The 27967-nt window shown below is 41.0% G+C and overlaps 1 protein-coding gene across 6 annotated transcripts; it reads left to right on the top strand.

The window, feature by feature from the left end:
* Nucleotides 1-55: 55 nt before the first annotated feature.
* Nucleotides 56-27668, top strand: TECPR1 (tectonin beta-propeller repeat containing 1). 6 transcript variants are annotated; one of them, XM_087730323.1, is made up of 25 exons: nt 56-196; nt 3951-4183; nt 5882-6064; nt 6585-6707; nt 7387-7512; nt 9042-9216; nt 9310-9410; nt 10801-10902; nt 11300-11445; nt 12311-12819; nt 13676-13821; nt 14781-14936; nt 15464-15613; nt 16255-16412; nt 17693-17820; nt 18105-18207; nt 18893-18989; nt 19395-19474; nt 19803-19859; nt 21378-21552; nt 22775-22910; nt 23245-23337; nt 24100-24206; nt 24679-24798; nt 25486-27668. In XM_087730323.1, exons 2-25 carry the CDS (start codon nt 3953-3955, stop codon nt 25681-25683), a joined length of 3600 nt encoding a protein of 1199 aa, XP_087586449.1. In that variant the 5' UTR covers nt 56-196; nt 3951-3952; the 3' UTR covers nt 25684-27668. The 6 variants fall into 6 exon arrangements, with proteins under 6 accessions (XP_087586449.1, XP_087586452.1, XP_087586453.1 ...); XM_087730325.1 differs by having other exon boundaries at nt 124-192; XM_087730324.1 differs by lacking the exon at nt 56-196 and adding an exon at nt 206-771.
* Nucleotides 27669-27967: the final 299 nt, after the last annotated feature.

The following is a 27967-nucleotide window of genomic DNA, read 5'->3' as shown; positions in this document are numbered from 1 at the left end:
GCCTCCCCGCCCAATGGCGGCGGCGCTTGGAGCCGCCGCGCGCCGGCGCAGCCAGTGGGAGCGCGGCGCTCTCCGCCGGCCGCTGCCTCCGCGCCGCTGCGGGGCCGCCCCGGCGGGGCGCGGCGCGGCGGCTCCTTCCGCCGGCAGCGGCGCCGGGCGGTGAGGAGCGGCGCGGCCGGCGGGAGGCAGGAGGCAGGTGAGGGGCGAGCGCCGGGGGGGGCCGGGCTCCGGCAGAGCCGCTCGCTGTCAGGGCGGGCAGGGCAGGGCAGCGCGGCTGCAGATGGGGCCGCCGCCGGGCCCGGCGTCCCGCTCCCGCCGCCCTCCCCGGCGGCTGCGGTGCCGGCGGGCGGAGCGAGCGGGGCCGTGGGGAGGTGCCGGCGCCTCCGCGCAGTCCCCCCCCCCCCCCGGGGGAGGCGTGCGGGGGGGCCGCGAGGCGTTCTTCGGGCAGCGGGTTTGCACCGCCGCCACCGGAGCCCCGCGCTCTGCCCGCAGCTGGCCGCCTCCTCGCTGCGGGGGAGCGGGCGCCCTGACCGGCCGCCATGGCGGCCCCGGAGCGGCCGAGGGCCGGCCCCGCCGGCGAGCAGCCCCCGGCCCCCGCCCGCGGGGGCTCTTCGGCCGGCCGGGCCCGGGCGCCCCGCGCTGCCCCCGCGTGTTCGTCACCCTTTCTTAAGTTTGTAAAGCGCTTTGAGATCCCCGCGGATATAAAGCGGTGCGTGGACGTCTTCATACGAGCGCTGGATGAGCTTGCAAGCGTGTCCATTTGAAATGGAGGTAAAGCGTGTCTGTGCGCATTTTATCTGGGAGCAAACTGCGTCCTGTGGGGGTTCACCCCCGCGGGCAGGGCCTGAAGACAGGGGTACACCCCCTCTCTCCTGAGGAACTTCATTGCTTTCATAATAGTCAAGGAGTTGGGATACTTTTCTTGAATTCTATAGCAATCAGTGTTACGCCAGGCAGCCGGAAATTTTAATTACCAAGGTATCATCTTAATCCACGTAGTTACAGTTGTATCAGGAATTACCTGGCTGAGCTGAGGGGTGAGGAAGAATTTAGCAAGGGTGGGTCTGATTTTTTCCAGTCCCCCGAGAATATTAGGCACCTTCTGCATTCGCTGAAATGCACGTGAGCCACAAGCGCCGAGCATCCTTCAAAACTGAGCAACATTCATCTTCATCTTCTGCAGCACAACAAGTGCAAAGGGGCCTAAATTGAAGTCTTAAAAGTAGTTTATAATCCCAAGTGCATTTGGGATTTTCTCCAAAATTCTCCAAATACTCTGTCTCAAAAGTTCAGAATAAGAAGTGCAGAAACTCTCACTTATCTTGGCTGCCTTGAGTATTTTAATCCAGTTGCATATGCCTAGATTATCCTAATTCTGTCCTATCTATATTTTTCATAACTTCATAATCTTTGGAGCTTTCACTACCTTTTTCTGAACTGTTCCAGGTACTTTTCTGCCTGCCTGGACTGTCACTCCAGGTACGGCCCTTCATTTGTATATTTGCCCACCTTTAACACACCCAAGCATCGCTTTATTATCTGGCTAGGTAGATAGCCTCATTGCATTATCCATAATGCTTCCTTTACTCCAAACTTGCTGGCATTCTGGTTGCTTAAGATTAAATGCATAATATTTTCCTCTGTTATAAAGACTGTTTTGCAGAATTTCAAGTGCTAGTACTGAAAGGCTTATTTTCATGGCCTTTGTTTTCCCAGTGATACACACAGCATAATGTTCACTTCATCTTCACTTTGTTCCATTCCATTTTTTCCATGCTATGTCCTTCTGTACTATCATACTTTTACTAATGTAGAAAGGCAGGATATAAAGAGGATAAGCGGCTGGTCCAAGAGCAGTCAAAGGCAGTAATACGTGCCTTCATACCCCCAGCAACAATGAAAAAAAAAAAAGTTAAAACTAGAGGATTCATCATAGTTATGGTGCCACAACTAATAGGAGAATTTTGTTCGTGACCTTCCCCTGGCCTCGCTCGTTCTCTGCTGCTATAAATTTTCTTCGCCCTGTTACTTCACCTGGTGGATCCAGGTTTTTAGGTACTTACCAGTAGCAGTTCCAGGAATCAAAGAATTCAGAAGCATCCTCCCTGGGATCCCACGTGAATTTATTGTGCTGTTCTTTGATGCTGGCCTAACTTTTTCCAGATTCTCCGCAGTTTCATTTCCGCCATTCCAATATACCGTACAACTTAGTCCCGCTGTAGCACCGCTTATTATCAGTCAGAAAGCAGGCAGGCAAGTCTCCTCAGGCTCTTGTGTTGAAAGCACAGTTGCCTTTTGACAACAAACAAGCAGTGTTTCCCGCTGACTCCAAGCAAAGACTCCTCTTTTCTTTCATGATGTTGGATCTGAGCCCTCTTTTCTACCTTTCCCCTCCTGGTTGCCCACTGCGTAGTTAATAGAACTGCAGGCAAAGTTTGAAATACCCATCAGTAGTTCTGACTGTACATAGAGAGCAACCAAAATGTGTTCAGTTTCATGGCACTCAGAAGGCCATGTGACAGAAATACGCTGCCCTTTCCTGACTTCTAAAAGGACGGGCGTACACCCACCTCACATAAAATGCTGACCCCTCTGTGAAGGGTAGGGCTGCAGTGCCCAGAAAATGGCAGGTAATTGAGTGATAAAACTGGAATGGAAGTCAACCAGGTCTCCGCTGTCAAACCAGGCTCTATGTATACTTAAGTATCACACCTATGTGTATGAAATGAAGATCGGATCCCAAAGTAGTCACCAGAATGCTTTGGAAAGAGGTTTCCTGGCAGCAGTAGGTAATATTGGCCCAAGGGGGCCAATGGCATCCTGGCTTGTATCAGGAATAGTTTGGCCAGCAGGACCAGGGAGGTGATCGTGCCCCTGTACTCGGCACTGGTGAGGCCGCACCTCGAGTACTGTGTTCAGTTTTGGGCCCCTCACTACAAGAAGGACATCGAGGTGCTAGAGCATGGCCAGAGAAGGGCAACGAAGTTGGTGAAGGGTCTGGAGCACAAGTCTTATGAGGAGTGGCTGAGGGAGCTGGGATTGCATAGTCTGGAGAAGAGGAGGCTGAGGGGAGACCTTCTTGCTGTCTACAACTACCTGAAAGGAGGCTGTAGCGAGGAGGGGGTCAGTTTCTTCTCCCAAGTAACAAGCAATAGGATGAGAGGAAACGGCCTCAAGCTGTGCCAGGGGAGGTTTAGGTTGGATATTAGGGAAAACTTCTTCACCAAAAGGGTAGTCAGGCACTGGAACAGGCTGCCCAGGGAAGTGGTTGAGTCCCCATCCCTGGAGGTATTTAAAAGACGGGTAGACGTGGTGCCTGGGGACATGGTTTAGTGGTGAGCTTGGCAGTGCTAGGTTAACGGTTGGACTCGATGATCCTAAGGGTCCTTTCCAACCTTAATGATTCTATGATTCTGTGTGTCCATGTATTAGAACTAGACGTGTGCTTCTGGAGAAGCTCCCTTTCACATCTTTTCCTTTGTATGTGTGTAGCTATGTTGGCATATGCCAAGAGCTACCGTAAGATACCATGGCTTTGTGGAACTGAGATGAGTGGCATGTGTAGCACCACCAGCATTACCAGCTCTTGAGAGCGAAGCCGCCTGCGATAAAATGGTCCGTGCTGCTTCATCTCAGTTCAGCGTTGACTTCTGTCCTCAGCCTGCCAAAGCTGCCCTATTAATGTTGTGAGCTCTTGTAGGATGGACAGTAGTGTGCCGGTAGCAAGGGCTTTCCCATGGATTTTCAGAGCCATCTAAGAGGTGTAACTGCACAGCTCTGACTGAAAGAAATCTGGCTGCCAGCTTTGCATGGGCGTTTTTTAAAAGATCATTCTTTACATCTTTATTTAATTTGACCGATGATGGCTCAGAGCAGAACTGATCTATAGTAGGTTCAAGATCCATTTTTTAAAACTGTCATTTTCATTAATACCTTCTTTTGCCTTTCAGACATGGCCATGCCCAGTTCCCTTTTGTGGGCTGTTGACATTTTTGGGAGGGTTTACACTCTGTCTACTGTTGGCCAGTACTGGGAGCTCTGTAAGGACACACAGCTGGAATTCAAACGGGTCTCTGCTGTCAAACAGTGCTGCTGGGGAATAGCCTGTGATCATCAAGTATACACCTATGTGTTCTCGGGCGACGTTCCTATTAGATACCAGGAAGAAACCTATGAGAATCAGGTATGAAGCGTTACAGGGGCCTCTATCACACTGCCACACATGCATCAGAAAGGAATGACAGCAAATCTGTACATCAGCTGTCTCCACGAGTTTTTCTCACAGGAAGATTGTTTGGTTTTGTTTGTTTTCATTTTTTACCTGATGTTTCTGAAGAGTATATATATGCCAAATAGCAAGTTATTCTTTTGATACTTTAATTCCCAAAAGAAGGTTAGACTTCCCTGCTCTTACCAAAAGCAACACCAGTGTGCACAACGGCCTGTTTTATGCGACCCATTTCAGACTGGAACATTCACCCTTTTCACCTGATGTTTTCCTTTCCTTAGTGACAAATACACAATCCCCTTAAGAAAATGTCCAGTGTGACTTCTAGACAACAAAGATGCGTTATAAAAATGTATTATTCTTAATAAAATACTATTTTTTAATGTTTCAAAGACTTCTCTAATAAAGGCATAACTCTCCATTAAAGTACGTTTCCAGCTTTTTTGCACAGAAGTGTTAAGATGATCCTTCCTATGTGACAGACTTCAAAAGAATGTCTCTAAAATAGTATTTTAAAGGAAATATATCTATTTTGGTTTTAAGTTAACCTTAAGTTATTTGAGAGAGAAAACTGAAGGATTTTCCTGAGCACATGTCTCTGATTTCTAACGGGCAATGGCATAAATATAAGTTGAAAAAAGATATTAACTTATCTGCATGGGTAAAAATACAACAAATTAATTTTATACATTATTTAACATTGAGACAACTTTCCAGCCATTTAAGAATGTTCTTTTTTGTTATGTAAACATGTTCTTTAAAAATGCAAAACTTAAATTTAATTTTATTTGTAATTTTAAAACTTTTGTTTTGTTTGTTCTAGGCTGTGAAAAAATGGAAAACAAAATACTAGAAAGCTCAAAAGAAATATTCTGCAAGAGCTAACAACAACAAAATTGAACTCAAATAGTTTACAGATAATGTGCAAAGCAATTTAGCCAGATTCGTAGTAAAAGTAAATAATATTTTGCATAAAAATTATAGAAGGATTTTGAACTACTCGTTTTCCACGTGCCCTAAAATGTAAGACAGTATTACATGACAAATTTTGCCAGTATTTCTATAGTAGGTAAGACTGTGGGGAAACAAAGAAAAATCGCAGCTGCATTGGCGAAAACCCTAGCAAGTTATTTGTTCTGTAACTGATTAAAGCCAGATTTGGAAAAAAGCCCTCTTGGTATAAGATACAGGGAAGGTTTACTGATATAGTAATCTTGACATAGTTTCTCGCGCAGAAGCTAAGCTATTTTTCTAGTGCAGGCAAGATACTAATCATCTTTCTCATGGGGAGTAGATTAGAGATCCCAAGGCCATCTATACAGCATTATCCTAATGCTGCAGTATCATGGTGCCATACATCACCAAGGAAAAAAGCACTGTTAGTAGTAAAATATATCATGAGATGTTCCTTTTTATGTAGGTGAAAGTGACTTGGTTGGGACTAGCTCTGCAGTCAGCCCTTCTTTGATACTTCAAAAAGCTTCCTCCAAAGACTACGCTAGGTAGGGGCTTACAGTGTGAACACTTTCTCATTCACCTCAGGAATTTATTCCTCTTCTCCTGCAGAAAATAAGAAATGTATCATTTGTGACTCCCTGTAGATGTCCAATGAGATGATGTGATCTCAAATGTAATATTTATTATTTCTGGCAGCGCTGGAATCCCGTTGGTGGCTTTTGTGAGAAATTACTGCCCAGTGACCGCTGGCAGTGGAGTGATGTGAGCGGGCTAAAACATCAGCAGCTTGATAGTTTCACACTGCCTTCACCACACTGGGAGTGGGAGTCTGACTGGTATGTGGATGAAAATATTGGAGGGGAACCAACAGAGAAAGGGGTAGGTGAACAATACCAAAAAGAGATCTATTCTGGGAATCCTTGGTCTGTAAAAAAAAAAAGACACTTTTATAGAAGTGCAAAAGGTCTGTAAAAATAAAAGGCACTTAACTTCCCATAGCTACTTCTTTCTGGGAAGTAGCTCAACTATAATACAACACAGGGAAGGATCTTGTTTGAAGGCTTTTGAAGTCTATAGGAGCTTCTATAGAATTTTTTTTCTTTTGATCAGGCCATGAAATGCTGGCAAATGTATGCCATTGTTATTTAAGATCTTTACGATGAAGAAAGTAAAATGCTTTACTGTGTCGTGTTTGTTCTGTATATATCACGCAGAGGAATTTGGACATGATTCGTAAATCATTCATGGAATTAGCTGATCTGTTAATCAGGGCTGTTGAGACATGCACAGTAACTTGTACTGTATTTGTAGGAGTGACTCTTGTGCAGAACTGCTCGGAGTTATGATTTCCAGCTTTCCCTTGGTCCTGATTTTCATACAAGAAAACCTCTGTTTGCAGGGCTGGACCTATGCCATAGACTTCCCCAGCACCTACACAAAGGATAAGAAATGGAATTCTTGTGTCAGACGCAGGAGGTGGATCAGATACAGGAGATACAAATCACGGGACATTTGGGCGAAGGTTCTGGATATCTTTTAAATATTAAATAAACTGATTTTCTGAACTAATTATAAGTACAGGGAAATTAATTTTTTATCACTGCTCTGTAGGCTGGAGCTGGATTCCTTGACTTCCAACTTGTAATTCTTGCAAGCATAAATGGAAGGCAGGGATTTTTGATAGAAACCCGTGGTAATAAGGTGCCAAATCTCATGGTAATGCAGTTGGAGATGGATACTCAGCTCCTTTGCAAATTTCAGACCAACTTTTTAACTTCCTTTGGTTGTTTGACTGAGCACTCTCTTTCGAGGTGGCACCTGTCTAGCATCATTCACCAGTTACGTTCTTTATCTGTATGAATAACTGTTCTTTAATAACTGTTGTTCCATTTTAAGAATGTATAAAAATTGTAATTTGTGATGTTCCAGCTTTCCAATTCAAAGAACGTCTGTATGCACTGTTCTGCGAGTAAAAATTTGCTTTAGTTAGGGGATGAAACACAGACTTCTTCGTGCTGCTTTGGCAGCGTTTCCCCTCTCTCTGCCTATAGCAGCCTTGAATGAGAGGAAGAATCTCCATGCTCAGCCACTTCAGTAAGTGATACATAAACCAATCTGCAAGAAACAAGTTAGGCCACCAGCCAAATCACCTATCTATTCGCAGTATCTCCTTTTCTCAATCTTCTTTCTCTTTGCTTCAGATCGTATCACATGATGATCCAGATCAGTTGCCAGACCCTTTCAATGACATCTCCGTTGGAGGATGGGAAGTCACCGATGAGCCTCTTGGCCGCTTATCAGTATGGGCGGTTTCTTTACAAGGAAGGGTATGTGCATGTTCCCTAAGTTTTCTAATATAAGTTACTACTGAAAAGGCGTTAAATGCTTTTAAAGCAAGGCAGGTTTGTTATTGTCTTATGTTGGTAAGGAAATAGGCTGTTTGTGCATCTGGCAGAGGATGTAGAAGCTGCTTTGGGACTACATTGTGTAACAGCTTGTGTTGAAAATGGAAAGGCTTAGTATCACGTAGGGTTGCTGTTTTATGGAAGCCTTAAACCTCTATAAACAGGGAATCTTAAAAACTTGGGCTGAGTAGTGTCTTATACCCTGAAAAATGCCCAGAATGCAAACTATGGCACTGGTAATAAAGAGAAGGAGCCTTAAAAGCTGATAAAGATTCTCGCAAAGCATTGCGCCGTGTCTCTGTGGCGGAGAGTCAGGAATGATTCAAGAAAGAGTTTACAAAATGGTTTTCTAAGACTTACTGATCAGAAAATGGTAACCTCCTGACTTGGCAATGTGGAATCCAGCTCTGGAATGTTTTCAATTTATTCTCTATTGAAAACTGTACATCTTTCTTTTTTTGTTGTTGTTTTTAGGCCTACCATAAAGTCTCTCCCCTTTTGCTCAGTGCTGTAAATGTTTGATTCTTGCTTTCCTTCCGTCATCCTTACAGCATGTATCTGACATTCCTTTGTCTCTAGACAATTTCTAACTTGTGGTCTCACAGGGAAGAATGTAATACTTTTAACGGATAGCCTGATGTTTCAGTCACACTTGGCACTGCCTAGAGAGGCAAGCAATCTTCGTTAAATTGTTTAAAATAAAATTCCCTATGTCTCATACTTCCCAGCAACAAGTGACAAGCATCCCACTCTACAGGCTTACTTGATCGACATTGTAAAATGCTTTCTTTTCCCAAGTAAAAGTCCCCAGAGAAATAAAGTGTTTCTAAAAAGGAGGATTTGGCACTCAGCAGTCATGTTTTGGAGCACTCATAGGACTACCACAGGATGCTTTCTATGTTTGACCTTCCTATTTTGACTATGACCTGTAGAAAAGTGCACAGAGGGTAGGACCAAGACTGGCAAATGGGCTGGATGTCGCTGAAGGCTGCACAGAGAATGGAGTTTTTTACCTATATCGTGGCAAGCTTTGTTCAGTGAAAGTGAGGTTGGGCTATCATCTAACAGTAACATTTTTGTGTTATATATTTGTTCATTCTTGGTTTATGTAACATGCCCTGAAATACACTGAAGTGTTTTTTAAATGTTGAAATATACACAGAACTTGTAGCAATAGGTTACTGTACCCAATCCAGGTTCGTTTCCATGACAAAAGCGAGTCTGTAGAAAAGCCTCCTCCCTTAGCACATAAGGAAATAGACTTCAACTGCATAATCAACATTAAAAAATGCTTTTAAAGGTCAGAGTGCATACACTGCATAAAAAAAGCCTATTAAAGGAGGACTGTTCTTTCCAGTTTGTCTTCATGCTTGTCTCAATGGCTTCATTGTTGTTCTGATACTTAGTTCTAAGTTTTATTTGGTTTTTTTTTTTTTTTTTAACTTGTCTAGGTCTGGTACAGAGAAAATGTCTGTCATCACAATCCAGAAGGTTCCATGTGGTCCTTAATCACCACTCCCGGTGAAGTTGTACAGATCAGCTGCGGACCATATGACCTCCTTTGGGCAACACTTTGGGAAGGGCAAGCTATTGTGAGAGAAGGAATTGATAGGAATAACCCCCAAGGTAAAGTTTGTTAGATTTAGCTGGAAACTCCTTTGATTTGTATAGTGTTGAATAAGTAACTAACCTACAGTGCCTTCTGGGTGTTTCTTGCAGGAATTTCCTGGAGTATTGTGGAGTCTCCAAGCTCTGAAAATGGGATTATGCACGTCTCTGTGGGTGTGGATGTAGTGTGGTGTGTTACAAAGGATAGAAAAGTAAGAGGTGTCATGCTCTGGTTCTGTTTTTTTCTTCCCTTTTTCTATCTGCTTTTCTCAAACAGGCATGTAACTTTCATAGGAAACATTGGTGATTTGGACTCGCTATCCCCATGGTTTGGGGAATTCTAGTTCCCCTTGCTGTTAGGGGAATGCTCTGTCGTTTGTGATATACATAGTTGCATTTAATTTAAGGAAGACTTTCTGCTTTTCTCTTGGAAGGAGTTTTCTAAACCCAAGTCAGACAGATGTGGTAGGTGGGTGGGGATGTAATAAAGGGCCTACTTCTAAGGGATATTAAGCATCGAAATTGAAGGGACTCCTAGCTGCTCAGTCTTGTTTCCACATGGTCCAAAGGTTACATCAAAAGCGGCATGGGGAATATTTTCATCTACGCTTTTCTATATGATCCTTTTTTTTTATCTGCCTACTGTAACTGTTCCCTCTTCATCAGCCTTTTACTGTAGTTTTTTTTTATTTATTAAGTGGCATATCTGTTACGTGTATGTGTGATTACTTTCTTACTGGGGTTTTAACTTAGAATCATAGAATATCTCAAATTGCAAGGGACCCATAAGGATCACTGAGCCCAACTGCCCGGTCCTCGCAGGGAGAATATACTAGAGTGCTCTTGTGCTGGTGGCAATCAAATTCCTTCATACTGAATTCAAAAACATAGATAAATTCTGTGCGTGTATAGCAGTTTTAAGTAATTGAGTTACTCTGGTTTAATGAGTTACTACTTGTCAGCTGAGCCATGGTAACAGACTGTGTCCAGCCTGCTCCATCTGCCAAATAAAACCACTATAATAAATGTAGATAAGCTAGCATGCTAGCATACTTCTAAAGTAGCTGCTTGCCACTATATGGCTGTATGCTAAATACAGATGGAAATTTTTCCAGGTACCCAGTCCACAGACGCTTTCAGATTGGTAAAAACGAATCTAAGGGGAGAGAATTTAAAGAGCTGTGCCACTGAAAAGATCCCTCTGACAGTTCCCTCCATCAGCCCTGCTTCTAGGGTTCGAACACAAGGACACGATTTAGAAGCCCAGTCAGAGTGACCAAAAATAGCCTACAGTTGACATGTAATAGAGAGTATTTTTCCAGTGGCAGAGAAACTAAGTCTGTCACAGAAAGTCATAACAAAAAGTCTCCTTGTGGGCTGTTCTGGCTGTAGCTGGTCACAAGGACACACAGTCTCGGTACTATTAAGGGAATTATTTTATCTTTACCTGATAAAGAAAAAGAACCAAAGAAGAAAGAGACTTCTTAAGGCAATGCAGCAAGTCAGTATTAGAGATTAAGACCAATCCACTAAAGAAACTAAATTCTAGCTGCCTGCTTGCTAATGCAGAAGGAGCAAAATTTGGACTTTTTGCTGTTGCAGGTGTGGTTTAGAAGAGGAGTGAACTCACATAATCCTTGTGGAACAAGCTGGATTGAAATGGTTGGAGAAATGATGATGGTAACTGTAGGCTTAAATAACCAGGTAAGACAGCTATATACCAATTATGAGGATATAGATGTTCCCCTTTGTACAGGCAGTATTCATACGTGGTGAGGACTGTCAGCAGTGCCAATATGGGCAGCTGAACAAGAGATCCCTGTGCTTGAACTGCTAGGAGGGAATGCGTGGCTGAATTCCTCACCAGAAGATCAACAGTCAGCATGTCGCTTGTATGGCACATCCAGGTGCAAACAGTTTCCTCTAGATGGTACAGAATTTTATACTGCATCTACAGTATCAGCATTAAGGAAGAACACAAAAGGAAAATGCTGTGTCCAGCAGATTTTTGTGCTGTATTTTCCACCACTGCACCTTTTTTGTAGCTGGTATCTACCTGCATTCCATGCAGTTTCCTTCACCAAGCCCTTTCCTTCCCTAGGTCTGGGGAATTGGCTGCGACGACAGAGCAATTTATTTTCGTCAAGGTGTCACACCGAGTGAGCTCAGTGGGAAGACGTGGAAGGCAATTGTATCTGGCCGAGAGAGTGACAGATCTCAGACCGGGAGCTCAACAAGTCTGCTCAGGTACTTAGTAAAATACCTGCTCGAGACTTTGTACGCCAAGAGTTTCAATGCTAGGAGATGTTTCTTTACATTCCAGTGGTACAGACAGGGAGGAGCGGGGAAGGCATCGCTAATCATTATGTATGCCAAAAAGCATTTGCGTTTTTTGGCATTAAAATTAACAATAAGCAGCAGTTGTTGCACTCAGAGTAGAACCTGAAGCTCCCACTTTGGAATTCACTGCATGCTTGCAGTGAAGCATGTTTCTCTGGGCTTTACTATCACTATCTGGAACTAGTCTCTAATAAGAGAAAATGTTACCTGTGAAATATCATGGAGGAGTGTCAGCTCTACTTAGGAGTTATCCTACTCCTGGGTGTCACTGTACATTTCCTTTCCTAGAGAGATTAAATCAGTAACTCCCCGCTGACTGCTGGCCTCTTGGCTGTGCAAGACATGCCAATGAAGCTGCAAGTGCTGCAGGAGCTACTTGTTTGAGTCAGTGTGCTCTGAGTAGAAGCCCTCTCTAGCTAAGACAAAAATCATAAAGTTAATAATGAGCTTCAGAAAATCCTATTCATTATTTCATATCCAGAAAATCTGATGTTGCTTCAGTGTTTTCCTGAGAGTTGTAGGCAGCCCACACCACCGATTGTTTGAAAAGATCAATGAAATCTTCCTATGTTTCAGTTTACTAGAGTGGTCTGTCAGATTGGTGTTAGACTCTTTTCCCTTGATGATAGAGTTTGACCTTCAGAAAAGAAGTCTGCTGTTTCTCTCCTAAAGCTGGAACGCTAGGTTGATTTCTGTATGTCTGTGGTCTCAGGCCTGTGCTAATTTATAATGCTTTGAATGACAGTTAATTAATTATCTATTTGTCCTTCAGTGCTGGCTGTTTCTTTACTGATGATATTCAGAACCAAACGAATGCGATCATTCAGGGTGATGCAGATACTTCCTCTGATACAGAGCTTCCAGGTGTACCCATGAACCTTGCCAACACTCCCCCGATGGGAGCTGCAGGCACAGGCAACCAGACAGCAGAAATACATGCAAATTTGACTGTGGATCCTCTGGACTCTGATCAAGGAGAAGCCACTGTTGCTTCAGCTAATAATGAGAAAGCTAATCTTGAAATGCACAAATCTTCTACAAACCCAAATCCTTCTGCAGAACTGCAGTGGACAAACATTGACTTGAAGGAGGCCCAAAAGCATCCAGTCCTCTCCGTCAGCACCTTTGCAGAAACATCCAGCCTGTCTTCCCTTGGCATGTTCTCAGTGGGAGCTGAAGAGCAGTACGGAGCCGATGAGCACCCGCTGTGGGCCTGGGTGTCTGGGGGAGGCTGTCTTGTAGATTTGCACAGCCCATTGAAATGGTTCACTGTTCAGTCAGGTACTATCCAGTCACCACAACAGAGCCTAATTCCCAATGCTCTTTAAGAAAAATGTTGGGTTTTGTTTTTGTTTTTAACAAAACCGTGGCGCAAAATTTCTGATAACCCATTTACTCTTATTGCAGTTTGTTAATACACTCCATGTCTGAGGATAATGCTGCACGTATTTAGCTGTACGGCACTTGGGGATTGAGATATATATAAATGTAAAGGTGATATTTTCTCTGAGTTTCTGTAAGAATTCTGTAAAATAAACTGCTGGATCTGCATCTCATTTTTAATTGCACTGAAACTGCAACTTGAGGCAAACCCCGTAATATCACTGAATAGTAACTGAAAGCAGTGAAAAGAGATCCCTTGAGAGATGGAGATGCCACAAATAACTGCCTCGGTCCTACTATTCCTACTGAGATGAGGGTAACGTACAGCAGTTACTCAGAGGCATTGTGAACGTGAGCCCAGCTGATAACTGGATGGCATTAGAATTTAGATTCTTGAAAGACAGTGGAATATAACCATATTTTCAAAACAAACCAGGAACTGTGGCATCCCAGCATTTAATAATAATGTAACTCTTAATGCGTCGTATTAATTATCTCTGCAGTTCAGTGACAAAACGCCCATTTTTACAAGGTTATGGCTTTGAAAGATTCTATATAATCATCTAGTGATCCCATTTCTATGCATCATTTACTAAGTTTGTCTGTAATACATTGATTCCAAAGTATAATAATGAAAAAAAAATATGTTAGACTGGGTTGATTCAGTCCAGAGTTCAAAGCAGCATCGTGTTTTACCTTTCACAGAACTGTATTCAAAGCTCACTGGAGTTTATTGGGTTTGGTTCTTTTCTAGGTTTGTCATCCTCTGTGCAATCTCTGTCTCTGTCTATCACTCCGGCACAGACAGCAGCATGGCGAAAGCAGATTTTTCAGCAGCTCAGTGAAAGGACAAAGCGGGAACTGGAGAATTTTAGGCACTATGAACAGGCTATTGAGCAGGTAAGCAGTGAGGACGCTTACCTCTTGTCTACTAAACACATCTATCGATACTGGGCATCAATAACACATTTCTGATGTACTGATCTGAACTTACTGTCAGCTTTATATTCTTGTCCTTATTTCTGTTTATGACTACTTTCCTGGATTATCACTGTTTGAGCTCCCTGTGGGAAACTAGCAGCTTATCAAACATGGAGCGGCAATCTTTATCTAAAACCATTAGCTGGTAGTTTTCTATAGGAGCAAACAAAGCATTGGTCAGCATTATTTGAGTACACTGAAACATCAAATCCACAGAGAAAAGTTTGCAACAGTGGAACATTATATGAATTATTCCACCACAAGATGAGGCTTCTTAATCGAAACAGTGACTCAAGGAGGTGAACTTTCCCTCTCTGCGACCGTTAAGGGATTAATGCAACTTGCATAAATAAAACAATGATGCAAACGTCAATAGCACCACTGAAATAGCAGCACTTTTGTTTGATGCTCCTTTTGTTATGACTCCTTGGCTCTTTTCAGATTCATTCACATTTTTGGTCCCTTCATTGCTAATTGTCAAATGACATCTGGAATTCATTTGATTAAAAACACCTCAAGTCCAGAGTTTTAATCAAGTTTAAAAAGATTATGTCAAAAGCCTTTAAAGTCCAAACAGAAGTTGTGTTATAACAGGAGCACACCAGGGTCACTTAGTATCTGTGTGCTACTGCATTCTTGCAGACGTAAAATGTTAATCCTGTTGTACACATGCTATTTCAGCGCCTTTCTATCCAGTTTTGCCAGTTTTCATTTTGTCTTCAGCTTCCTGAACGCTCTGGTATACTCTGTGTCAGAATTAACTGGTATGATACGGACTAACCTGCAGCAGAGATTTCTTGTGGTCACAAAAAGTAGTATTTGGGAGAGAGAGAGTCATGCAGGTCCCTTACTCCTATAAGTTTGTGTTTGCATTGCAGTCAGTTTGGGTTAAAACTGGAACCTTGCAATGGTGGAGGAATTGGAAGCCTCATAAATGGATGGATGTTCGAGTCGCACTTGAGCAGTTCACTGGGAGCGATGGAATGCGCGACAGCATCCTGTTCATCTATTACATGTATCACGAGGAGAAAAAGGTGTGTTCGGCTTGAGACCCTTGGGAGAGTTGCATTTGGCAAAGGAAAACCTTTGAAGGGAAAACAGTTTTCTTAAGGGAGGCAAATTATGGTGCACTATTGTACTAAGTTTTGGGAACCAATTCAAGTGTAGCCCAGGACGCTAACAAATTGCAAGTTTTTCTAAGCTGTAGCTATGTTACTGCTATGTCAGAAATACCCAGTCAGCAACCATCAGCATTGCTTAAACCATCAGCTTTGCACTAATTAGGAAGTCTTTTGGAAGTTCAAAATGTTCTTGACTGTGAAGGAAGAGCCAAGCTTGGCTGGCCAGGGCCTTTGTAAATAGGGTAAATGCATACAGGCAATATGAATCAGAGGTAGCGCAGGACTGGAAATTGAGCCATATTTCTTCTGTACCAAGAGCTGATTCTTTGCTATCCTTGGCAGGAATGCCTCATCCGTAGTCCTGAAGTGCAAAAATGCTGACTCTGAGGAAGGTGTATCTGAGTTTGCCTTAGTCGCAATTTTTTTTTCTTTTGTCCTAGTATATCCATGTGTTCCTGAATGAAGTCACTATTATAGTTGAAGTTCTGAATGAAGCCAAACACTCCTTTGCACTGTATACACCTGAAAGGACAAAGCAGCGATGGCCAATCCGCCTGGCAGCCACAACAGAGCAAGAAATGCATGACTGGGTAATTCTGTGAATTTTTCATTTCAAGCTCGCAATATCTGAAATAAAACATAAAAGCTAGTCTCTGAAATCTCAGCATTATATTTACGGTATCTAGGCTGCTTATCTATTTTCACAATTTAGGTATTGAAAAAGTCTGTTCACATTTATTTAGAGGCACCTGAGGCTTCCTATCTCCTCTGGAGTTTGCACGCTCTCTGATGCTGCAGTTTTCCACAGTAAAACCAATATTGTTTTTCCTTCCCTTCCTATCTCCAGATATAGATTAGGCTACAAGTGAGTTAGGAGTTTAATTCAGTTAGTCTGTTCTTCTGGATTGGTAAAAGAACTGTTATCTGTTGTCACTGCTGTAGAGAGTCTTATGTATAGACAGGCAGGCATATATACACTGAAGAAATGGAAAACCTGAAAGATACTTCATAATGATCAGGTACTGCAAACCATATTGGTTCCAGTGATTGTGTTAATAATTTCTAAAACACTGAATTCCAGTGCCTTTGAGAAAAAGCTGCAAATTCACTTTGCTGATTTGCAAGAACATGCAGAAGTAAAACTTCATTTTGTAATACTGAAGCATCTATATAGAAATTTTTGTTCTCACTGTAAATGGAAGCTTTTGGTTCTTGGCTTCTTATTTTGTAGCTGTCTCTGCTGAACATGTCCTGTTGTGAAAGCAGACGGATTCAAGGCCCTCCTTCTCACCATGCCATTTGGTCAGTTACTTGTAAAGGAGACATCTTTGTTAGTGAGCCAAGTCCTGAACTGGAGGCCGGACCACACCTGATGCCATGTGATCAAATGTAAGAGGTTTCAGAAGCTGTTCTTTCTGCATGGGATGCAAAGACTGTCTTTCATGTCAAGTTGGTGGCTTTGATGGGCTGTGGAGTTATAGTACACTGCAGATGTCTATCAATGACAAGGTTAATGACTGCCTTCATATTCATAAGTACATCTGAAGAAATTAACAAAATCATATTTTAATTCTTAGATGCTGGAGCTATTCATGTGATTTCAAAAGCCTTTCTCATTGAAACCGCATTTTTTTGTGATTGCATCTTTAATGCCATAATTACCTAAATTAAGAGATGGCCTAGACTAAAAGTAAATCTAATCACTGTAATTGTAATGTAATTTTAGCTTTCAGTTTTATCTGAGTCAGGAGATCTGAAATTCTCAGTCCTCCATAGTCACTACAGTCCAAGAGCAGCTCCTTTACAGTTTCCGTTACAACTATGACAATATAGTACTGCAAACTCTTCAAGCAAAAAAATACCTGCCTCAGAACTAGTGGGTTAAAGGCCAATCTTCAATTTAAAAAATACCCCCAGTTTCAAGTTACTTGCACAAAGTGTCTTTGAATAATGCCTGAGAAATCCTTTAGTCCTTTTCCTTCAGGGTAGAGCACCTTCGATATCTGGCAAATCACAAAGCTGATGTGCTCCTGCATCTTAGTTTTGGGGGATCCGTGACCTAGATGATCTCCTGCCATTCTGATAACTAAAATGCTCCTCTGCAATCTCTTTATTTTCTCCATTCTTCCCCAGAAAAGTACCATGGCCAACTGGCTGTGTAAAGCCCCAGAAGAGGATTAACCAGTAAAGATTAGGAGAATAGGAAGAATTAAAGCTCTTGTTTTTACCAAGCTCCATAGCAAATAGCTCCTTCCTCAAAAAAATAAGGATGAAGTTAAAGCTGAGGCAGTTGATGGCTGCTAAGATGTAAAGATTCTAGCAAGGTCATCCTAACTAGTGTTTATATATATATATATATATATAAAAATATATAAATATATATATATATAAAAAACACAAGCCATAAAATAAAAGGAGAGTAAAATACCTCAAAGCCTGGAAATTCCAAGTGGAGGCAGACAAGTTCCTTCCATCTACTTTTCAGTAGTTGTTCAGAGGGAAGTGCTTTCAACTGGCAACTGCCTTCACTTACAGATCGCACAGAGGCTGAACAAGCGAGCGTATGAAGTTGCTTGTCCTTAAGATTGTTGAGTTGTAGGAGGGGAAAGCAGACATTCCTGATGGATGTGGTGTAGAGTAAATGTAAAATGTTTTCCTTTTTCTGGCAGGTTTTGGCGTCAAGTTGGAGGTCATCTTCGACTGATTGAGTGCAATAACCGAGGCATAGTGTGGGGCGTAGGATATGATCACACAGCTTGGGTTTATACTGGTGGATATGGAGGTGGCTTCATTCAAGGTATGGACGATCGGTCTGCTGTGGTGGGCACATTTCTTACTTATTTTCCTGACTGGGTCAGCTATTCAAGCTATTTCAGCTGTCCTTCCCTTAGCCTAACTAACATGTAGGGTTATACAGTGAACAGGCCACACATTAGGAAGGAATTGGTATTGCAGTTTTGTATTTTCAGCTTCAGAGTGAGAAATAGGATAATCAGCAATATTACTGTGGCTATTGGAATTTAAAATGTAGTGTCTTTAAGGTTTAGCTGTACTATAATCCAAATTATTTATTTCTCACAGGACTGGCCAGCAGTGCTGATAACATTTATACGCAGTCAGATATGAAATGTGTTTACATCTATGAGAACCAACGGTGGAACCCAGTCACTGGATATAGCAGCAGGTTATTTACTCCATTTATTGTATTTATTTACTGTAATTTTTTACTACTGTCAAATGAAACAAGGGGTTTGTTCTAGCTTTTCAGAATAGTTATTACAGTTATTCTGGCTTCAGTCTCCTCCAACATTTATTGTTAACCTGAGATGGAGGGAGCAGTGTTTCTCAATTTTCTAGATTTGTAATTACCCATTCAAAACGCATTTGTAGCAAAACATTACAGATTTGTGCTTCGTGAGTGCACAAAGTGTGCCAACTTGCAACATCTTTCATTATTAAGGCCGTACAGCAAAGTTCTCACTAGGCTCTATATAATCCTATATGTATTGTGCTAATATATTCCTTGAATAGTACATTTGAACACAACTATTGAAAAAGCGTTCACATATATGGGTGTCTATGCCAGAGAAACTCAGGATTCACCTTCCAATTTTAAATAGTAGTGAGGAATATCACTCCAGAGAGAAAAGTTTACATGGTCCTCAAGTTTGGTGTAACTGGAAGCAGTTGTACAGATTCTTTCCCACTACCCTCATCACTCACATGATATTTCTAAATACAGAGATTAATGACGGAAGACTGTTTTGTGCATGAAATTAAGAAGTGCTACAAATAGGCTTTTCTTCCCTCGCCTTTTAAATTCTCCGTTGTAAATGACCTTGCATTCCTTGTACGCTGTTTCACCACAGAGGTCTGCCCACAGACAGATACATGTGGAGCGATGCATCTGGCCTGCAGGAATGTACAAAAATCAATACCAAGCCTCCTTCTCCACAGTGGTCTTGGGTAAATTTTCTCTTAAAAGTCTTTTTACTAAGTAGGCAAGGCTTAGCAAGTAGCATACAAGACTTGGGGTCAAGTGACCCAGATTTTCTCCTGGATTTGTTGCAATACGTAACCTTGGTTTCCTCATTTATACAATAGCAATAATCTTCCATAGTCAAAAGAATGTAAAGCATTGAGTGGGATTTTTTGTTTAGTGGGACTTAGACTGCTGTTCTGACCCTTTTCTCTTCAACTGAATTAAAAAGACTTGGGAACCTCTGGACGGATTTATATTGCAAGTATTAGAAGGTTTCTAGCAAGTCATTGCACTCCAAAAGGTGGAGAGAAATAGCGGAAGAAGTTATTTTTATTATACATTAGGTGTTGATTGTGCTTGTTATTCTTATTGTCTCCTTTTGACAATAGGTATCCGATTGGTATATTGATTTTAATACTTCAGGCGGAACTGATCGGGAAGGCTGGCAGTATGCAGCAGACTTTCCAGCGTAAGGAGATACCTTCTTCTACCTAAAATACTAGCAGCCAAATGCCTTACTTAAGTCCTCATTTCTTCTTGTTTGCTGTTTTGCATGTTAACTGTGCTTTAACAGGCACAAGTGCGCCTTGATTTCTCCCTTTTTATGGGGACACTAACACTGAAATTTGCCAGGGAGGTAGGGCAGCAAAGCGAGCTTCGCAAACTATAGTTTCAAGTATTTTAAAGTCAGCAGGCGTCTCTGGTGGGCAGGTACATAGACAGTGTCCTCAGGCTGGCACTGACATTGGAGATGCTCTGACATCCTCACGAACACCTATTTAAATCTGTTTTGGTAGGTCCTACCACGGTCACAAGACAATGAAAGACTTTGTCCGACGGAGGCGCTGGGCAAGGTGAGGAGCTAAGATACAAATAAAAGTTTTGAACTTGAATGGTAACTGTTCCTTAGAAGTCTCCTTTAGTTATGAGGGGAAGAGTCTCATCACCCAATCAACAAAAGCAATAGTAAAGAAACCTGCAATAAATAATCCATCTCCAGTAGAGAAGCTGGTGATCTTTAGCATTATGGCTTTAATTTTAAGCCTTTACAGGTAGATACCCTATTTGATTTTGTGGGATCTGTAGATAAAAGTCAGCTAGTTATTCTCTGTATCTGATTTTCCTTATGGTAAATGATTAAGGAATAGTAGAGTCTAGGTATATTAGTACATACTAGGTCACTTGTAACAACGGGTAATATGTCTTGTACATTAATAGTTTTGACATAGGAATTCCACATACTGCATACTAGGCCGCAGATAATCCCCAACCCATTCAAGTCACAGTACACTATATTCAGGTGGAACCTGGAAAATAGCAAACTGCCACTATATTCTATTCTGTTAAGCAGGGAAAGACTCTGCATTCAGTCTTCTTCCAGCTTTTCTATGCTTTCTATACGAGAGTATCTAATAGCAATGCTAATAAATTGCTGTGAACTTACAGTTCCACATTGTTCTGTTTGTTGTTGAGGCTACAAAACTAGTATTTTGGCCCTTGTACAAAAATCTTTGAAGTAAGGTCCTGAAGCATCAAACTATTGTTGTTCCAGGATGTGCAACAAAACAAATGACATCCAGTCATCAAAATGGTGACTTACAATAAAATAAGCAACTTGAGAAATACCCTCAAGCTTTAACATTCCCTCTTGTTTTAACTATCAATTGAAAATTGAAAACAAATAGGGAGCAGCTCAGGGCTGGATCCAGTTTTTCAGAACTGGAGAACAGAGGAATGTCCTGAGTTTTTCAGGACATTCTTCGTACACAGAAATGATAGAATCTAATGTAGTCTCCCAGTTCGTCAGCACTATGTTGCAGTTTCCACAGAAAAAATACACCAATTCCCAGAATAACCTACATCCGACTCTTTAATTTTGAGCTGCCTTATCTCTGCCTACCTCAAGATGCTACGTAACTTTTTAACAGGCCCCACCAAAAAACTAATTGTAAAATGATTCCCTTAACCAAGACAGAGGAAGGAATGAACCAGATGTGGCGTTCTCTCTGCAGTGGGATTCTCAGCTGGGGTCAAATAGTCATTATCCAGCTGTTGCCCAGTGAGTTTGAGAGCGCTAGGGAGCAGTGTAGCACAAGCTGCAGACTTCTTGGGTGGCCTTGGTTTTATGAAGTAACTTTTTTTAAAAAAACAGAAGCTTTGAGAAATCAGTAATATGTCAAAATTCAAAACCTGATGCAAAACATCATCGATTGTTGTAAACCCCTTTCAAATTAAAAATACTAGTATTTACTATACCTACTTAATGAAAAGACTTCAGGATTGTTTGCACTGAAGTCAACAATGGACCAGGAAACAAAATTCAGTTTTAGAAAGTACGTACTTCTGACGGGTTTGGGGTTTTTTTGCTTCAGAAAATGTAAGATAGTCACCAACGGGCCATGGCTGGAAGTGCCTCCTGTTACCCTGTGGGACATCTCCATAATTCCCAGTTCAGATGCAGATGATGAAGAAGCAGTAGCACTGTGGGCAATCAGTGACAAAGGAGACGTGCTCTGCAGGCTTGGAGTGACAGAGCAAAACCCAGCTGTAAGGCTCCCTGTTTATTTTTCCTGCCTTATTGATGTATTTAATGTAACGATGCCAGTACGTACACACAATCGTGCAGTGCCTTCTCTTATAGCACCTTGTTATTTTTTTTCCCTTTTATTTCCCAGATCTGAAAGTCCTTGTCCATCAACTGTAACACAGTTTGCTGCCCACATTTCTTACAATAGCCCTTCTCTTGCATAATCTACCTTAGCTTGTGCCACGTCACTTGCAGGAGCCTCTCTCAGCCCCTGCATATCTTCTCGTGAAGCATTTTATTTCCACTTTCTGCACTGATAGCTTAGATCCTCTTTTTTTTTTTTCTTTTTTTTTTTTAAATTGCTGATAATGTGTGTATCCCATTTAAATAAACTGCCCAGGGATAGAATTTCTCTAAAGTGTGGTCCCAGTCTAATGCCTGTTAATATCAGTAGGAGTTTGTCCATTGACTTTTCTGGGCCTGGAAATGATTCTGCTCATTTAAAAGACAGGTGGGCCTGGGTGTACCTACACATTTGACTTTTTTCTGTGAACTGGGACAGATTTAATGGGTGAACATCCACTGAAGTATGCAGAAAGGAACAAATAGCCCCAGTTACTTCAATAGGAATACTTCTTTCCTAATAATAAACGTGCTGAAACACCAGATTAGGGCTGATACCCACTAATTTTAAGCCATATTTATAACAGGGAAGAAAAAACACTAATGATATACTTGAATGGAATTTCGAGAAAAACTGCAAGAAGTTGAAAATTTATAGGAATTACTTTTTTTTACTTCCTGTTCAGTCAGTTACAGTAGCACAGATCTGTACAGCAGCGCAACAAGAACTGGCATACTGTGTCTGGAATCTGAAGCCCCATATCAGTCAATTTTTGTGAGACTATTGTTCTGTGTAATCAAAAAAGGGGTTATTAAAAAACAAAACAAAACAAAAGGGCTGTAGCTCAGCTATTCAGAGACATGTAGGTGCCTAACTTCCAGCAATTTCAACAGAAAAGGCCCTGTTACAGTTCAACATAGCTATGGATTTCAAAGAGTTAAATATCCACGTATCTTTGAGGATCAGAGACCTTGCCTCTGTTCAGTCACAAGGTACAGGAATTATTCTTCAGAGTATTTTTCACTATCTAGGGTTTTTCCCATTTGGCAATAATCAGTGATACTTTGTTGTGGAGTTTTTAACCATTGCTTCATAATTCATCTTCCATGATTTGTTAGGGAACATCCTGGCTTCATGTGGGAACAGATCAGCCCTTCATTTCCATCTCCATTGGAGCGTTTTACCAAGTGTGGGCTATTGCTAGAGATGGTTCTGCCTTCTATCGGGGTTCAGTGTCTCCAAAGAAACCTGCAGGTGAGTACTTGTACATTTTTGGTACAGTCTTCATCTTATACATTGTGTAAGCTCTACTACACTGCTGTGTCTGAAAAAAGACAAATCTGTTTAGCATAGCTGTGCAAAACAGTGCATATGAATAATACTCATGATAATTATAGCAGTTAATTTGCTCTTCACTTGTGTGATTTAAAGTGTTTGTTTCTAAAAACAAGCTGGTAAAAATATACTGAGCATAGTGTCATTCACAGCTTTCTTGCACAACTATGTATTTCAACAGCAGACATTTCCAAGACTTCTCATACATAATTCTGTTTTCTCAATGTTTTACTCAAGTATTTCTGACCTTTAGGTGACTGTTGGTACCATATTCCTTCACCTCAAAAACAAAAGTTAAAACAAGTCTCAGTAGGACGAACGTCCGTGTTTGTCTTGGATAAAAATGGTAAGGATTTTTAAACATTATTTACCAATGTTACAAAAAATAAATCGGTATACATCAGATTGATTTAAAAAGGAGAGGCTAAGTTAGAGCTTCTGCTTGGACAGATGATTACTGTTGCTCCAAGAGGAGTAATATTTCAAATTGAAAGAGATGGAGTAGGCAGCCCGCTTAATTACTGATTTTGAAGACTTGTTTTTTGTTACACCTGATAGTGTCCTAGATAGCAACAATCCAGCATCTAAGCTATTCTTGAGGGGAAGAGAGAGATGAATCTCAGAGAAGAGAATTGCATGGCAGGATTTTGTCTGAAACCCTAGAACGTGCAAAACGCAAGAGGAGTACCTTCCTGTTGCAAAACCTAGAAATAGCACCATCATTGCAAGATAAATTATGAAGCATCCTTTTGTAAAAGAAACAAGCCTTTAACATCAGTCTCCATCAGAGATCTTAATCTCATTTGCTTCACTTCTCTCGTGCATAGTTCCTTATATGAACATTTTTCCCCAAGAAATTTTACGAAAGAGTGTTTGCTGTTTTCCGGAAAAGTTATAAAGAATAACTATAGAAATACAAATTCCAAAGCAGGGACTTCATTGTCCTTCACTGTAACACATGAGTCAAAACCGTAATGCATTTCCACAGAACATTGAAAGTATTAACTGCTGATGTAGAAAGTATTAACTACTGCTGTGTTGTGTTGTTTACTAGTACTTTATACAAAGCAGACATCCTGAGCTGTAACCAGGACTATTTATTTTACAGGCAATCTTTGGTACCGGCAGGGTATCACACCAAGCTACCCTCAAGGATCTACTTGGGATCCTGTTTCAAATAATATCCGTAAAATGTCTGTAGGGCCCCTGGACCAGGTGTGTATTAAGGTTCCTTGTATCTCATTAGTTTATTAAAAATTATGCTTAACGTACTTCTGTAATGAAATTAAATGTTCTTCAGAATTATTTTTGTTTAGCTAACTGTATTCCACAAGGTGATTGTCTCAATGCCGGAATTCTGATAGCAAGACAAAAATCATGCCAATGAAATAGTGATGCAGCCAGCCCTTTGCTGTAAAAAGCCCCATTAATTTTTTTTCTTTTTTTTAATGAGGCTATTTTATATATTTAATATCTTTCCTGCCAAGTCTTACTATCTGGCAATGTTTTAATTATAACACTGGTATCTGGGTGGGTGGGTGGGTGTCTCTCTGACTAAATTAGAGCAGTTTTGGCCTATTCAAGATCAAGGCTAATTCCTGAAAGTGGTCAAACGGACTTACAATTTTCACATCTGGGAAGAGCAGCATGAAGAGCCCATTTTATTGCCTCTCTTTGCTTTCTTGAGGTCTGGGTGATAGCTGACAAAGTGCAAGGAAGTCATAGTGTGAGCTGTGGGACCGTCTGCCATCGGACTGGTGTTCAGCCAATGGAACCTAAAGGCCTCTCCTGGGATTATGGGATCGGGGTAAGTGCTGGGGGCATAGTGCTGCCTAAAAGCTAGATATCCAAATACCCACGGGCACGCTTAGAAGGGAAAGTGCCATCCTGCTCCAGCTGGCAAGCTTTTTAAAGCTTGCATATGCCTGCAGGAAGTCGACCTTTGTTCTTCAGTTTTAGGTTCCTTTATTAAGTTAATATAATAGATTATACAATTATAGCTGGGAAGTCATTTATTTGCATTTGATAAGTAATCATTTTAAATAGGTAATTTAAAAGTTATAATGGAAAAATTAGTAAATTAAGTACCATTTTTAAAAGATGGATTCCTTCCAAGTCTGCATGTCATTGTTCCTCGGTTTTGTTCCCTGTCTTACCCTAAATGTTTTGAGAAGGGTTATTTCAAGGTTTTGGCCCCTTTTAAGTTGATGGAAAACCTGCAATAGCTCTGTTACGAATGCCTGACCCTACTAATCTCAATTCCCTGTAATAAAAATAATCCTCAAGCTTACTACCCATATACCTCACTGTCAGGGAGGTGTGTTCTGTTTTATTTTGTTTAACGAGGAGCCTTTCTTCTGATTCAGCCCAGAGCAGGATTACTTTCCTCATGAAAAAATAGTATAAAACCAATAGTGTACATAAAGCATCGCATCAGATATTGTAATTGCAGGGTGATGTTTCTCCTTTTTATTTCTTTATCAATATTTTACAGGGTGGATGGGAGCACATTACAGTCAGAGGAAATGCAACTGAAGCATCCAGGGTGGCTATGCATGAGGCTTCCGAGGAAAACCCTGCAGTATCAAAGGATTTAGAAGATGAGGAGAATAAAGGGAAAACAGAACACTCTAAAAGCCCTCTGATGGTCAGTGAAGGTCAAGAATTGGACAGAAATGCTGTTAGTTGTTAAGTTGTTGCCATCTACACATTGCAAACAAGCAGTAGTCAGTATAATTTGAAAAGAAACTAAATGTCTATTGCCTGGAGAGAAAAACATGACCTTTTTGTGCTACTAATGTATTTTACTGAACTGGAATTTGCAATGGAGTATTTTAAATACTGATTTCTTCTACTAAATCATGTGCAAAATGTGACTTGATAGAGCTAATAGTTTTGTCAAAGCAGGCAAGCTTTTTAGCCACAATATATTTCTGACCCTTTACCACAGCTGCTACACAACCATACAAATGTGAATAACTTTGCAGATGATCGCTACATTTACTTCCTTTTTTATGAATATTACAGTTCCCTTCTCTACATTTCTCTCGTATTCACGCACCTTGCGCACTATTCTTCAGATTCCTATTTGAGCAGAGGTGAAGATGTCCTATCAATTTAAATTAATTACAGGCAAACATAACTGGTCTTGATTGTACAAGCATTTATTACGCATGCACGTAACTCTGCTCATGTCAGCCGTGCTTATATAAGCACATACCTTGGGTCGTGCCATCCTTGCTCCCATCAGTAAAATCAAATTCTGTACAACTCGGCTTAGGGTGCAGTTACCAGTAAGGGCCAATTTTTGCTATCGTTGCTCACAATAAGCAATATCTTAATCAAGAAGTGGAACCACTGGTTTCAGCGAGACTACGTAGAGAGCATGGTCCTATTCAGTCTGACTAAGTGACAGAGTCTCATTCTAAATTGTCAGGCCAAGTGGTGGTAAATCATGTTTTGTCTCCATCTGAACTGGAACCATGACAATTGAGGCATACAGATGCCTACCTAATGAGGTTGGAAGGCACCAGACACCTAAGGAATCAGCTGGGTTCCAGATCATTGCAAATTATGCTTGCATAGTGTAAAAGACAAGAAGAGGTCTTAAGTAAGATTCTGACTTCACAGTAGTAGGAATGCAAAGCAACTTTACTGGTATCGGTGGAGTTTGCCAACGTATACTGACGTGGGTTCCGAATGAAGCTCTGCTCTTTTGTTTTTAGTAAGTGATTGATTCATCCCTTCTTCAACAACAAACCACTTTTTATTCTGAAAAGCAGCTTTATTTCCTGTCTTACCATAATTTGACTGTGATGTGAAATTATTACGTGAAGTCCAGTCCTTGGGAGGTGCTGAGAAAGCCTCTCCCAATAGCTTCAGGAAGGCACCACGTTTTTCCCCTGGCAGCGGTTTACAATCATTTTTCCTCTCTGTGTGTGACTGTGTATGGAGTTATTTTTATATGATGAGCAGTGTGGTGTGGTCTCAGTACTGTATTTGTAGAAGTAAAACTTATGTTTGCACGTATTTAAAGAATATATTTGGTATTTTAATGCCAAGGAAAGCACTGTTTCCAGGTCCAAATGTGAATGAAGATTCAAGATGCTTTACTGTTGAAAAAAATTTGTTGGTCTTTCCGGTGTGTGATTAGAGATTTCTGGTTTGTACATACATTGTGGGAGTACCATAAATAACATGTTGGCATTAATTACCATAATAGGTTTTGCATAACTTGCACAGTATCTTGTCCAAATAAATAACTTTACTACATGTATTTTTAGAGAATTATTAGGATTGTATTTTTTCTGCATCGTATCAAAAAGATTTTTTGTTTTAATAGTCAGTGTTTACATATCCGACAACCAAACTGATTTCATACAATAAGCTTTATAATGTACCTTTGCATTTTTCCCTGCATTGCCAAGTTTCACTTACTTTACTGTAAAAAGCCAGATTTAAGTGAACAAAAGCTAAATTATAAGTTGTGTGTTTGAGTGCTAAATATTTGCCTTCTGAAACTATTATTTAGAAAATTATTTAATTTAAAAATATAATGTCATTGTTATGGCTAGTTAAAATAAGGAAAAGTTACTTTAAATTGAAACCATTTTGAAAAATAAAAGTAATTTATCCCTTTTGACATGTCCAATAAAGCAGCACTTTGTAGCAAAGGACCATTTTGGAACTAGCAGTTGTCATTCCATTAAAACGCGTATGTCCTGTTCCTGACTATTCATCAGGGATGGCTGTATTCAGAGAAGGGGTAACCTTCACCTCTGCTACTGTATTTATCCCTAGATATTACATGCCATTTGGGGCTTAATATTTGAAATAATGCCTCTTTGTTTGCACGAAGTCCTGTCAGAAATACACTGCCACAAGCATTTAAAGTCCATATTTGTAACAGCAGTATCATTAATTGGTTCTTAAAGTGATGTGCAATTCTTTGTCGATGGCACTGTTAAAATACTGTT

The sequence above is a fragment of the Nipponia nippon genome, unplaced genomic scaffold, assembly GCF_047370975.1.
Source record: "Nipponia nippon isolate SJK-2023a ecotype South Korea unplaced genomic scaffold, ASM4737097v1 scaffold_5, whole genome shotgun sequence".
In the NCBI taxonomy this organism is placed as follows: domain Eukaryota; kingdom Metazoa; phylum Chordata; class Aves; order Pelecaniformes; family Threskiornithidae; genus Nipponia; species Nipponia nippon.
This window is presented reverse-complemented; position numbering and strand designations above follow the sequence as displayed.